The sequence below is a fragment of the Rattus norvegicus genome, chromosome 4 (genome assembly GCF_036323735.1).
Source record: "Rattus norvegicus strain BN/NHsdMcwi chromosome 4, GRCr8, whole genome shotgun sequence".
In the NCBI taxonomy this organism is placed as follows: domain Eukaryota; kingdom Metazoa; phylum Chordata; class Mammalia; order Rodentia; family Muridae; genus Rattus; species Rattus norvegicus.
Window position 1 is genome coordinate 12776566 of NC_086022.1, and position 13292 is coordinate 12789857.

General features: G+C 44.6%; 1 protein-coding gene across 3 annotated transcripts in view; it reads right to left on the reverse strand.

The window, feature by feature from the left end:
* Positions 1-13292, reverse strand: part of Lhfpl3 (LHFPL tetraspan subfamily member 3) — a 542908-nt gene that overhangs the window by 48034 nt on the left and 481582 nt on the right. The window contains exon 4 of one of the 3 annotated variants that reach the window (XM_039108985.2): positions 10944-10971. The exons of the other annotated variants lie outside the window; for them this stretch is intronic. Within the exon in view, the coding sequence (XP_038964913.1) occupies positions 10955-10971 (17 nt within the window). The 3' untranslated portion in view covers positions 10944-10954. The remainder of the gene's footprint in view (positions 1-10943; positions 10972-13292) is intronic. 3 annotated transcript variants of the gene reach the window in all.

Genomic DNA, 13292 nt, shown 5'->3' on the forward strand with positions numbered 1-13292 from the left:
CTCATCAAAGGAAAATCTACCAAGATGACCTCTCACTTCTGAACATCTGTGGTTCAAATGCAAGGGCACCCACATTCATAAAAGAATGTTTACTAAAGCTCAGAGTACACATTGCATTTCACTTAATAATAGTGGGTGATTTCAACATCCCGCTTTCATCAATGGGCAGATCATGGAAACAGAAATTAAATAAAGTAACAGTGAATCTAACAGAATTTATGAACCAAATGGATTTAACAGATATCTATAGAACATTTCATCCTAAAACAAAAGAAATGTATCTTTTTTCTCAGCACCTCATGGTACCTTCTCCAAAACTGACCATATAATCAGTCACAAGACAGGCCTCATCAGATAAAAGAATTTAGAACTAATCTCATGCATCCTTTCAGATCAACATGGACTAAGGCTGGTCTTCAGTAACAACAAAAACAACAGAAAACCCACATACACATGGAAGCTGAAGAACACTCTACTTAATGATAACCTGGTCAAGGAAGAAATAATGAAATAAATTAAAGACTTTTTAGAGTTTAATGGAAATGAAGGCGCAGCATACCCAAACTGATGGGACACAACTAAAGCAGTGCTAAGAGGAAAACTCATAGCTCTGAGTGTTTTCAAAATGAAACTGGAGAGAGCATACACGAGCAGCTTGACAGCACATCTGAAAGCTCTAGAACAAAAAGAAGCAAATATACCCAAGAGGAGTAGACAGCAGGAAATAATCAAACTCAGGGCCGAAATCAACCAAGTAGATACAAAAAGAACTACACAGAGAATCAACAAAACTGGGAGCTGGTTCTTTGAGAAAATCAACAAGATAGATAAACCCTTAGCCAGACTAACCAGAGGGCACAGGGACAGTATCCAAATTAACAAAATCAGAAATGAAAAGGTAGACATAACAACAGAAACTGAGGAAATTAAAAAAGTCATCAGATCTTACTACAAAAGCCTATACTCAACAAAACTGGAAAATCTGGAGGAAATGGACAATTTTCTAGACTGACACCAGGTACCAAAATTAAATCAGGATCAGATAAACCATCTAAACAGTCCCAGATCTCCCAAAGAAATAGAAAAAGTCATTAAAATCTCCTAACCAAAAAAAAAATGCCCAGGACCAGATGGGTTTAGTGCTGTATTCTATCTGACCATCATAGAAGACCTAATACCAATTCTCTCCAAACTATTCCACAAAGTAGAAACAGAAGGAACACTATGCAGTTCAGTTTATGAAGCCACAATTACACTTATACTTAAACCACACAAAGACCCAACAAAAAGAAGAGGACTTCAGACCAATTTCCCTTATGAATATCGATGTCAAAATACTCAATAAGATTCTTGAAAACTGAATCCAAGATCACATCAAAATGATCATCCATCATGATCAAGTAGGCTTCATCCCAGGTATGCAGGGACGGTTCACTATATGAAAATCCATCAATGTAATCTACTATATAAACAAACTCAAGAAAAAAAAAAACATATGATCATCTCATTAGATGCTGAGAAAGCATTTGACAGAATTCAACACCCCTTCATGGTAGAAGTCCTGGAAAGATCAGGAATTCAAGGCCCATATCTAAACATAGTAAAAGCAATGTACAGCAAACCAGTATCCAACATCAAACTAAATGGAGAAAAACGAAGCAATTTCACTAAAATCAGGAACTAGACCAGGCTGCCCACTCTCTCCCTACCTATTCAATGTAGTACTTGAAGTCCTAGCCAGAGCCATTAGACAACAAAAAGAGATACAAATTGGAAAAGAAGAAGTCAAAATACCACTATTTGTAGATGGTATGTTAGTATACTTAAGTGGCCCCAAAATTTTCACCAGGGAACTCCAACAGCTGATAAACAACTTCAGCAAAGGGGCTGGATATAAAATTAAACAAATCAGTAGCCTTCCTTTACTCAAAGAATAAATAGCCTAAGAAAGTAATTAGGGAAACACCACCCTTCACAGTAGCCGCAAATAATATAAAATACCTTGGTGTCACTGTAACCAAGCAAGTGAAAGATCTGTCTGACAAGAACCTCAAGTCTCTGAAGAAAGAAACTGAAGAAGATCTCGGAAGATGGAAAGACCTGCCAGGGATTGGCAGGATTGATATAGTAAAACTGTTCGTCTTGCTGAAGCAATCTACAGATTCAAAGCAATCCCCACAAAAACTCCAACTCAATTATCATAGAGATAGAAAGAGCAATTATCAAATCAATTTGGAACAACAACAACAAAAAATCCATGATAAGGGAAACTATTCTCAACATCAAGAGAACTTCCGGGGCAATCACCATCCCTAACCTCAAGGTGTATTACAGAGCAATCGTGATAAAAACTGCATGGCGTTGCTACAGAGACAGATGGGTAGATCAGCGGAACAGAATCGAAGACCCAGAAATAAACCCACACACCTGTGCACATCTGATCTTTACAAAGAAGCCAAAACCATCTAGTGGATAAAAGACAGCATATTCAACAAATCGTGCCGGTTCAACTGGCGGTCATAAAGTAGTCACCATAAAGAAAATGCAAACTGATCCATTCTTATCATGTTGTCCAAAGCTCTAGTCCAAGTGGACCAAGGACCTCCATATAAAACACTGAATCTAATAGCAGAGAAAGTGGGAAAGTGCCTCAAACACATAGGCACAGGGGAAAAGTTTCCTGAACAGATCAACTATTGACAAACGGAACCTCATAAAATTGAAAGTTTCTGCAAGGCAAAGGACACCGTCAATAGAACAAAAACAGCATCCTACAAATTGGGAAAAGATCTTTACCAACCCTACAACTCTAGAACTCTAGAAATTCGACTCCAGAGAGCCAAATAAGCCCATTCAAACATGGCATACAAAGCTAAACAAATAATTCTCAACTGAGAAATCTTGAATTACTGAGAGGCACCTAAAGAAATGTTCATCATCCTTAGTCATCAGGGAAGTGCAAATCAAAGGGACCCTGGGATTCCACTTCACACCAGTGAGAATGGCTAAGATCAAAAACTCAGGTGACAGCAGATGCTGGTGAGGATGTGGAGAAAGAGGAACACTCCTCCATTGTTGGTGAGATTGCAAGCTGGTACAACCAGTCTGATCTGGCGGTTCCTCACAAAATTGGAAATGGTTCTACCTGAGGACCCAGCTCTACCACTCCTGGGCATATTCCCAAAAGATGCTCCAACATATAATAAGATCACATGCCCCACTATGTTCATAGCAGCCTTATTTATTAGTCAGAATCTGGAAAGAACCCAGAAGTCCCTCAACAGAGGAATAGATACAGAAAATGTGGTACATTTACACAGTGAGGTACTAGTTAGCTATTAAAACAATGACTTCATGACATTCACAGGCTAGTGGAAGAAATATTCTAAGTGATGTAACCCAGTCACAAAAGTACATGGTATGTACTCACTGATAAGTGGATATTAGCCCCAAAGCTTGGAATACCCACAATACAACTTATAGACCATATGAAGCCCAAGAAAAAGAGTGACCGAAGTGTGGACGCTTCAGTTCTTCTTAGAAGTGGGAATAAAATAATTAAGGGGGGTAGTGGGAAGGAAGGACCTGGGAGGGAGAGAGGAGGGGGAGGAAAAACAGGCAGCATCTGGTGTGGGAGGAGAGTGGGTCAGGAAATTGAAAGGTACATGTAACAGTGGGGGATGGGGAACTGGGGGTAGCCACTAGAAAGTCCCAGATGCCAGGGAAGCAAGCAGTTCCCTGGACCCAACGGGGATGATATTAGTCAAAATACCCAACAAAGGAGAGATAGAACCTGCAGAGACCATATCCAGTGGATAGGCACAGCTCCTGGTTGAGGGATGGGGCCACTCACTCATCTCAAAACTTTTACCAAGAATTGTTCCTGTCTAAATAAAGTACAGGGACTGAGTGGAACAGAGACTGAAGGAAAGGCCATCTAGGGACTGCCCCACCTAGGGATCCATCCCATCTGCAGACACCAAACTCAGACACTATTGCTGATGCCAAGAACTGCTTGCTGACAGGAGCCTGGTATGGCTGTTGCCTGAGAGGCTCTGCCAGAGCCTGACCAATACAGATATGGATGCTTGCAGCCAACCATCCCATTGAGCACGGGGACCCCAAGGGAAGAGTTAGGAGGCTGAAGGAGCTGAAGGGGATTGCAACCCTATAGGAAGAGCAACAATATCAACTAGCCGGCCCCTCCCAACCCCCAGAGCTCCCAGAGATCAAAACACCAACCAAAGATTACACCTGGAGGGACCCCATGGCTCCAGCGGCAGATGTAGCAGAGGATTGTCTTATCTGGCATCAATGGGAGGGGAGGCCCTTGGTCCTGTGGAGGCTTGATGCACCATAGTAGGGGGATGCTAGGGCTGTGAGGTGGGTGGAGCATCCTCATAGAGGCAGGGGAGGGGGGATGGTATAGGGGGGTTGCAGAGGGGAAACAGGGACGAGGGATAACATTTGAAATGTAGACACACAAAATACCCGCCTCCCCCACCAAAAAAAAAAGTGCTGGCTAGAAGCAATGGTCTCAGAACGCAGGACGGGGGTGGGGGTGAGGGTGGGGGGATGTGTGAGGGTTGAGGTAGAGGTGGGGGTACTGGGAGGTTTCCAGCTGGGTGTTCGTTAGTGCTCATTTCCCAGGACTACAGAGATCCCAACAGAAGGCAAAAAGCTAGAGAAAGTCACAGAAGCAAGAAAAAGAAGGATGAAAGAAGCGTGGGAGACAGATAAGGGAAGCAGGGAGAACAAAGAGAGGGAAGGAAGTGGAACCGAGGAGAGAAGGGACGAAAGACCAGGACCCGAGGTGGTGGGAGGGGCTAGCTTCATTGCTGTCCAAGCTGGGGTAGAGACGCGGGGGCTGGTCTCTGCTAAGGCCGCTGTCCAGATGCACAGCATTTCTGCAGCGCTGTGGCTGAACGCAGTGGGAGTCCCTCAGGAGCCCAGTGACTGCCAGTGTCAGCAGTAAGCCTTGCTCTGCTCCCACTGGATGTCTCAAATTGTGACCACACACGGTCTAAGCCTTTCCTGACGAACCAGCACTTTGAGTAGGAATGGGTACCTTGAACAGAGCGGGGTGGGGTGGGGGCAGGGTTAGATGCTGGAGACGTAGGGAACAGAACACTGGGGAGTCTTCACTGGAGTCCCGGAGGCATTCACAGGATCATCACAAATAGGAACTTATTTACCCCAGTGTCACGAATGCCATAGCTGCCAAGGCCAAGTGTATTTATAACCCTCAATTCACTTTTTAAAAAAAGCATTGATCATATAGCCCAGGTTTGGCCTCCAACTTGCTATGTAGCTGAGGATGACCCTGAGCTTCTGACCCTTCTGCCTCTCTTCCCCAACTCTGGGATTAAAGGTGTGCACTTCTACACTGGGATTACCATGTGCTAGGGATTGAACCCAGGGCTTCATGAATACTAGACAAACCCTCTAAGCTCCAGCCCAGCCCATAACTTCAAAGTCTAAAAACCATTTTTTTCCTAGTGGCATTACAATAAACTCTACTTTTGGGCCCTACTGGAAAGTGCCTGTAGATGCGGGAGAATAAGAAGAAAGACAGCCACGCATGGGTGCCTGTGTTCTGGGTTATGCAGGACCATTGACGGAAGACAGCCATGGCAGGATGAATTTAGCCTTCTCAGCAGCCAGGATCAGCCTCTGAAGGACTGAACATTGATAGCTTCTTTTATTGTGATACAAAAGGCACCTTTAGTAAGGCAGTTTCCACATAGTAAAACTTCTTATCTGATCTAGGAATTGTCTCGACAGACTCTTCACCTAAGCAATTCTTCCTGGTAAGCAAGACTTCCCGGTTTGCCAAGTCCGTTTCCAGACTAAGCAGTGCACAGGCTCCAAGAATCCTTCCAAAGGATTAACCCTGTAAAATCTCATAACAATCACTGATAAAAGGCTACATCAATGCTGAGTCAGTGTCACTCCAGGTTCCTGCCAGATTAAAAGATTCTGCTACAGCTCTGCTACACATGAGCCCAGACTTCCAGCCTGTTGAGGTTCTCAGGATCTCTCAGGAGATTCAGACTCTGGGAGCCGGCGATCTGGGAGCCCAGAAATCTCCAGGGGCCTGTCTCGCTGCTCTCCCAGGAGTGCACATCTTTTAAAAATTTTATTATTATTGTTGTTGTTGTTGTTAAATTTTGGCCTTAGAGACACATGTCACTATGAGTTCCCTTACAGGAGTTGCAAGGATTAAATTTTCAAAGGGAGAACCTGGATACTTAACAGATTCTTCCAAGCCTAGTAAGAAGTTAGAATAATGTTCTTTTCCAACCTCGAGAGAAGGCTAGATACCGAGGAGAAGGCTTCTTTTCTCCAGCGTAAACTTTGTTTAAATGGAAGCTTGGGGGTTTCCTTTACCAGAATCTCATCAGAAATTTAGTTACAGTTTTCCCTCGGCTGCTGCTGACCTGCTACATGTTTGTGGGGGTGGGGCCAGAAGCCGCTTTTAAAATCAACAGAGTTGCAATCTTCTCACATTTGCAAATCAGTGTTGGCAATGGTTCTCAAAATCTAGGAGGCCTCACGCTGTCACTAGGACAGCATTTGGGGCCTACTGCTAAGTGTGTTTAATTCCTAGGTCTGAAGCTCAATAATTTACATTTCAGACAAGCTTCTGGATGAGAGTGTTGCTTGTCTGGAGGCTACATTTGGAGAACAATTAAAACAATTAAGTCTTCAGTCTGTCAGGGACAGCCTACTTATACTTCCCGGGAAGTCCCCAGGATCAGGGCCTGTCCGTGTGGAAGGGCAAGAATGGGCACCTTATTGACGCCCAGGCACCCGGCACCCACAGGACTCTTTAGGATCAGTAGACAGGTAGGTCGATACTCAGGTTCTGTGGGCTGCCTCTTGAAGGCTCAGTTTGTTTTTAGGCCTCCTCTAGGAAAAAGAAGCAAAGAACTGGACGAATCTAGAGCCCTCCAGTAGGTTCTGGAGTTATTCTGGAGTAACTGTAAATGCAGATTTCCCTGTGGCATGGCTAACTTTGGAGAAATCTATTTCCGAAACGAGGCTGCATATAACCTTGGTGAAAAGTCAGCAAGCAGTCATCTGGCTGACATTTCAGGGGTCTTAGCCACAGCGCCCCCTTTCTTCCACCTAGGAGGAATTTTCAGTTGAGCCTCCCTCCCTTTCCTTTCCCCTCCATTCCTATCCCCTCCAGTCCTATCCCCGCCACACCTTCTTCACCTGCAGTTCCCAATTTCTCCACTTGAGGGCTCAATAGGACAGCGATTTTCTTAGCCCTCTTCTGCTTGGGATGGATTTGGAACAAGTCTTGGGGGTGGCTGGGTAGGTGGGTGGGTGGAGTCCGGAGGGGGGAGGGATGGGTGTGTGGTGGGGGAGAAATCATTTTTTTCCTAACTCATATCTGGCTTGACTGATTTGTTCAGGGAGCGCTCTGGTTAAACAAGTACTGGGCAAGGGGCTGCTGTCCACTTGTCTGCTCAGCACCCTCAATGGGACGACTGGCCATGCAAGACTTCCTGAAGGGGCCATTTTTCTTTTTTAGACAGGGTTACAGCTGTCGTACGTGGAGGTCTAAGTGCTAGGACATTGATTGTGGCTAAGAGGAGACTGGTAGATGATTCTACAATTTCTAGTCGCTGTCATGTCCGCATAACAGGGTATATCTGCCAGTCTTCAGTGAGGTGGCATCAAGCAGCTTCCCTGCCTCTACTTGACAAAAACCGTGGAGCTGAAATTCATCCCGGCAATGCTCTCCTGGGTCACAGGTTTTTGTTTGGCTGTATTTTCCCCAGTGGCTTCTGCACCTAAGATGTATACACCATGTTAACTCTGTGACAGTCTGTGTCTGGTCTGCTCCTCCCAGTCAGCTTTGAGTCACTGTGAGTTCCACGGAAGGGTCATTCCTGCAGACTATTTTGGGAAAAATTACATTTAAAACTCAAAGTGGGGGCTGCAGAGATGGCTCAGTGGTTAAGAGCACTGACTACTTTTCCAATTCCCAGCACCCACGTGGCAGCTTACTTCAGTCTGTAACTTCAGTTCCAGGGGATCTGACACCCTCACACAGACAGGTAGTCAAAACGCCAAATGCAGATAATATAAAAATAAATAAATTAAATAAAAGACTCAAATGGATCAGATTGTTAAAATTCAGTAATGATTCTTTGTCCTCTATAGAAGTTCGCTAAAAGGTGCCATATGTTTGCTACAGAACAAGAGAGACTGTGAGTAGGACCTTGCGTCTTTAGTCAAGGTCTGTATTTTCATAACTGTGTCCATGTGAAGGCATGTAGCACAGAAAGGAGGTGGACAATACGTGTGTGTTTCTATGGCTGCCCTTTTGGCTTTTAGATTATTTTCTTTTGCAGGGCTTCTGGTCTCCTTAATAACACACTAGAGGGGCTGCAGAGATGGCTCAGCGGTTAAGAGCACTGACTGCTCTTCCAGAGGTCCTGAGTTCAAATCCCAGCAACCACATGGTGGCTCACAACCATCTGTAATGGGATCCGATGCCCTCTTCTTCTGTGTCTGAAGAGAGCACAGTGTACTCACATACATAAGGCTGTGACCCTCACCTATGGGGTTCCAGAGCTCAGTTAATGAGAGGTGCCCTGGGAAATGGACACCAGCTTATCTGCGCATTTCCCGAAATGTTTTCATATTTCAGAAATCGGATGCTTAGACCGAAGCATGCAGTGTGAGTTTGCAGGACCAGGTAAAGCAGGCTCTGCACTTACGCTTTTACTTTTACCCTTCCCTTCTTGGGCTTTGTTTTTCTTCAGTTAGTGACTGAACATGGGGCACAGCTCGTTTTCCCCTGCCCTGAGGCTGTTCCCACTTGCACAGCAGAACTGACTTTCCCCATAACTTCCTGTGCACAACGCAGGCAGAGGCTGACTCTAAAGAGGGCTGATGAGCAACTTCATGGTAAGTAAGCAAGTTATGTGCGAACTTGGCCCATGCGCCTCTTGCAGTCCGCTGCTCAGAGTTTACTAATGAGGAATCCATGGTCTAGAAGGCCACGGCTTACTCATGACTCCAGCAGCAAAGCTGGAGTCTTTCTGGGGATGCAGACTCACTTACTCTTAGTTTTACAAAGTTGCGCTGGAACTCTGGGTATGAAGTCTGTCCAAAGAGAAGGGAGCTCAGACATTGCTCTTGATAGGATGCTTTGGGGAAAGATGGGGATGGGATTTTAATCTCTTTCCACTCCAAGCTATTTTCTCTCAGTTATCGTCTATAAGTTAAGGGGTCTAGAACAGACGATCTATCCCTAATAACTTTTGGTTCTCTGCATGTCTAAATGGTAGGCTGGGGGTCTCAATGCTGCATATTTTGAGTCCCAAACACTGTTTGGGCAGTGTTTGGGCAGCTGTCGTGAGAGCAGCTTCGATTTAAAAAATTTGTCTTAAAAAGATTTATTTATTATATATAAGTACACTGCAGCTGTCTTCAGACACACCAGAAGAGGGCATCAGATCTCACTACAGATGGTTGTGAGCCACCATGTGGTTGCTGAGAACTGAACTCAGGACCTCTGGAAGAGCAGTCAGTGCTCTTAACCACTGAGCCATCTCCCCAGCCCTAAAATTTTTATTATTCAGAACAGAAGATACAACTCAATAACTTCAACACACACTAACACTTCAGCAAATCTGAGAACATGAGGAAGTTTCAAGCTCCAGATTGTAGTCAGGTGTGTGCTCGAATGTGGGCACGCAGGTGCGTGGTGGGGAACAGACAATGAGACAGGATTATACGTTATTTTATTTGGGGGTCCTGGAAATTGAGCTTGGGCTCATTCATGCCAGGCAATCATTTTATCAAAGACTGCGTCTCCAGCTCCCAAACTGTATATTAAGTGTCCCAGATATTCCCTGTCAGGCACGAAATCTCCTCCCAGCAATTTTCTTATTCTGGAAATTCAATTTGTCCTATATTAAATAGCTTCAGAGTGAAAATACGATTTGTATAGAATCAAGGAACACCAAAAGGAATAGTATATATATGTGTGTGTGTGTGTGTGTGTGTGTGTGTGTGCATGTGTGTGCATATGTGTATATGTGTGTGTGAGTGTGCGTGTGTGTATGTGTGTGTGCCTGTATGTGTGTGTATGTGTGTATATGTGTGTGTGCATGTGTGTGCATATGTGTATATGTGTGTGTGAGTGTGCGTGTGTGTATGTGTGAGTGTGTATGTGTGTATATGTGTGTGCGTATGAGAGTGTGTGCATGTGTGTGTGTATGTGTGTGTGTGTGCGTGTGTGTACAATGAACCTACTCATATCTAGCTTAAAGCCCACTGCTCTTTCTTTTTCATAAGGTTTTATTCTCTAAGGGTGTATGCTTGTCCACCATACATGTATATAAAGAGAGAAAGAACATAAATGAAAATATTCTCATCCCTGTCCATACTCCTGGTATGATCAAGTCCTATGGAGAATGACAGGGCTGTCATCCATTTAAGAGCCCCAGCCCCAGAGAACACTGAAGCTGTCTGGTACTGGGTGAAGGTCATGGGCTGTGTAGAACAGCCTTTGTATTTTCCACCTTGGAGTGGACCATTGCAGCCAGACATCAGCAAGTGCTCAGCATTCCGAAAGCTGACATCCGAGGCTTATTGCCTGGGAATAAGAACTCATTGCATTCTCCAGGACTCCCAGCTCGCTGAGAAGATACCAGGCAGACAGTCGTGTGTTCTCTGGTTCTTTACCCTGTGCCGGACTTTGTGTGTAGGTAAATCGCAGGTATAAAATCAGGAACGAAGACATAGAATCTATTGCTTAAAGAGACAATTCATGCGGCCCAAGTGCCAAGCGCTGAAAGCGGGAACTGGAGAACAGCCGAGCAGACATGCGGGAGTAGACGGCCCCGAAGCACACAAAACAAAGCTATACCCACAAGCAGCCATGCTCACACTTACATGGTGAGGTCTCACACTACCTTAGTTTGCTTTAAGCATTTCCATCATCTGAGAGTGTGGGAGGGAAAAACAGAATAGTTAAAGGTAAAGTAAGTCAACAGCTCAGCACTCTCTTCTCAGACTAAAGGCAGAATCCATTCACACTGTACAGGGACATTACGGGGGAGAGCTTTGTGACCAGCTCAGGCTCAGTCCTGAGAACCAGGCTGGCTGGGCTCTTTCCTTGGCCCTGCAACTTGCTAGCTGTTTGACCCTGGATGGACGACTATCATCATTCTGTGCTTTCCTTTTCTTATCTGCAAATGGCTCTCACAGTAGCACTTACCTCATGAGCATGTGGTGAGGATACTATTGAGTGGCACACGTAAAACACTCAGGACAGTCCTAGTCAATACCCAATATTCTCCAGGTATTCAAACAACGACGTCATTGTTAGTGGTATCTTTGATTTCCCTAAGCAACATGGTTGAGACTAGAGGAATAAAAATGCATCGAAAGCCCAAGACTCAGCAAATTTTAGTTGTTCCGTAAGAAAATTAACTCAGGAGAGGACAAAGTAAGAAAGGCATGTGGGGTGAGAAACAGCTGTGTGTTATTGGAGGGCTTTCGAGGGCCTCATTTCAAATTTTAGATCATCCCCAAAGCAATTCAGAGTGGGATTTGAAGAATGATAAATAAAAATCAATTGTTTACACAAAGAACAATTAATCCAAAAGCTTGGCTCACACCCGGCAACTCAAACTCTCTGTATCCTTGACTCTGTGCTCTGGACAGATGAGACCACATTCTGAGTATTTTCCATTGCTTGAGTCTTCTGCCTCTCAGAGGAGAAAGTTGCAGCGTAAAGAACTGTGTGGCAGTGAGTACCTCTGGCTGACCCATCTTACAGGAGGGCAGCCTTCTGTCTCCGCTCTCTCCCAGAGCCATCTATCCAGCACTTACCTCATCTGGCAGGGCTTTGTGGTCCAAAGAAAAAAAAAAACGGGACTCTGAGAGGTAGGCGACATCTTAGTCTAAAGGCAACTTTCAAGCAAAAGTGGCCCTGGATGACCTTGATGGAATGTGCCCCTGCTGACCACGCTCTGTGGTCATGATGTGTAACTTTGTCCTCAGAGCATGGCGTTGCTGTATTGAAGTCAGAGCAGCTGGGATTACCCTCATAAAAGACTGTGCCCACTAACACTCCCTCATGGGAGGAACGGAGGAGTCCCCAGGCCCTGGAAGGGCTAGAGAGTCTTCTTTCTAGGATACACTGTTTGGGGGAGCTCGAGGAGATTGGTGGGGTTTGTAGCTATTGCTAACGTTGACATGCTTTGCAGGTAACTGAAGTCAAACAAACTGGGCCACCAGGCTGAACTTAGTGGAGTCATTTGATTTGCCATTTCCCATCTATCTGGGGGTAAACAGAAATAGACTCCCACAACTCCCAGAACAAGTGCTAGCTGGACAGCACTGGTGTGCAGTTAGCTCTTCACTTTCTGAGGGAGTGCCACTTACTCCTCCCAGTGGTGCAGTCACCCACGTACATGCCTTAGAAGCTAGGACACACACACACACACACACACACACACACACACACACACAGCAAGAGTTTGGATCTCAAAGTGAAGAGTTGTTCCAATATTCCTGGGGTATGCTGTTCCTCCCTCTTCAATGATGCTGGGTTCATGAACTCTCAACCCCCTAGTTTCCTATGTAACTCTTGATTCTCTTCTTTATTCTTTTTTTATTGCTATTCTACATAGCAGTGGTCTGAGGAAGTTTTAGAGATCTAAGCCTGCCCTCTAACCTTTTCAATGTGACAAGAAGGCATGGAATTTCTGTGCTGGCTCATTTTTGATATATGAGCATTTGGGTGAAGAGACTTGATCTTTTAAAGTTGGACATGAGAACCATCCTGCACATGAAATGTAAAGAAACTGTAGGGGCTGGAGAGATGGCTCAGCGGTTAAGAGCACCCGACTGCTCTTCCAGAGGTCATGAGTTCAATTCCCAGCAACCACATGGTGGCTCACAACCATCTGTAAAGAGATCTGATGCCCTCTTCTGGTGTATCTGAAGACAGCTACAGTGTACTTATATATAATAAATAAATAAATCTTTAAAAAAAAAAAGAAACTGTAAAATTTCAGCTGGTGGACTATGGAAGGGAAGAGTAATGGAGAACATGCTAGGACATGTTAGTAATGGAGAACATGCTAGGACATGTTAATAATAGAGAACATGTTAGTAATGGAGAACATGCTAGGACATGTTAGTAATAGAGAACATTTTAGGGCATATTAATAATGGAGAACATGTTAGTAATGGAGAACATGTTAGGACATGTTAGTAATGGAGAATATACTAAAACATGTTAATAATGGAGA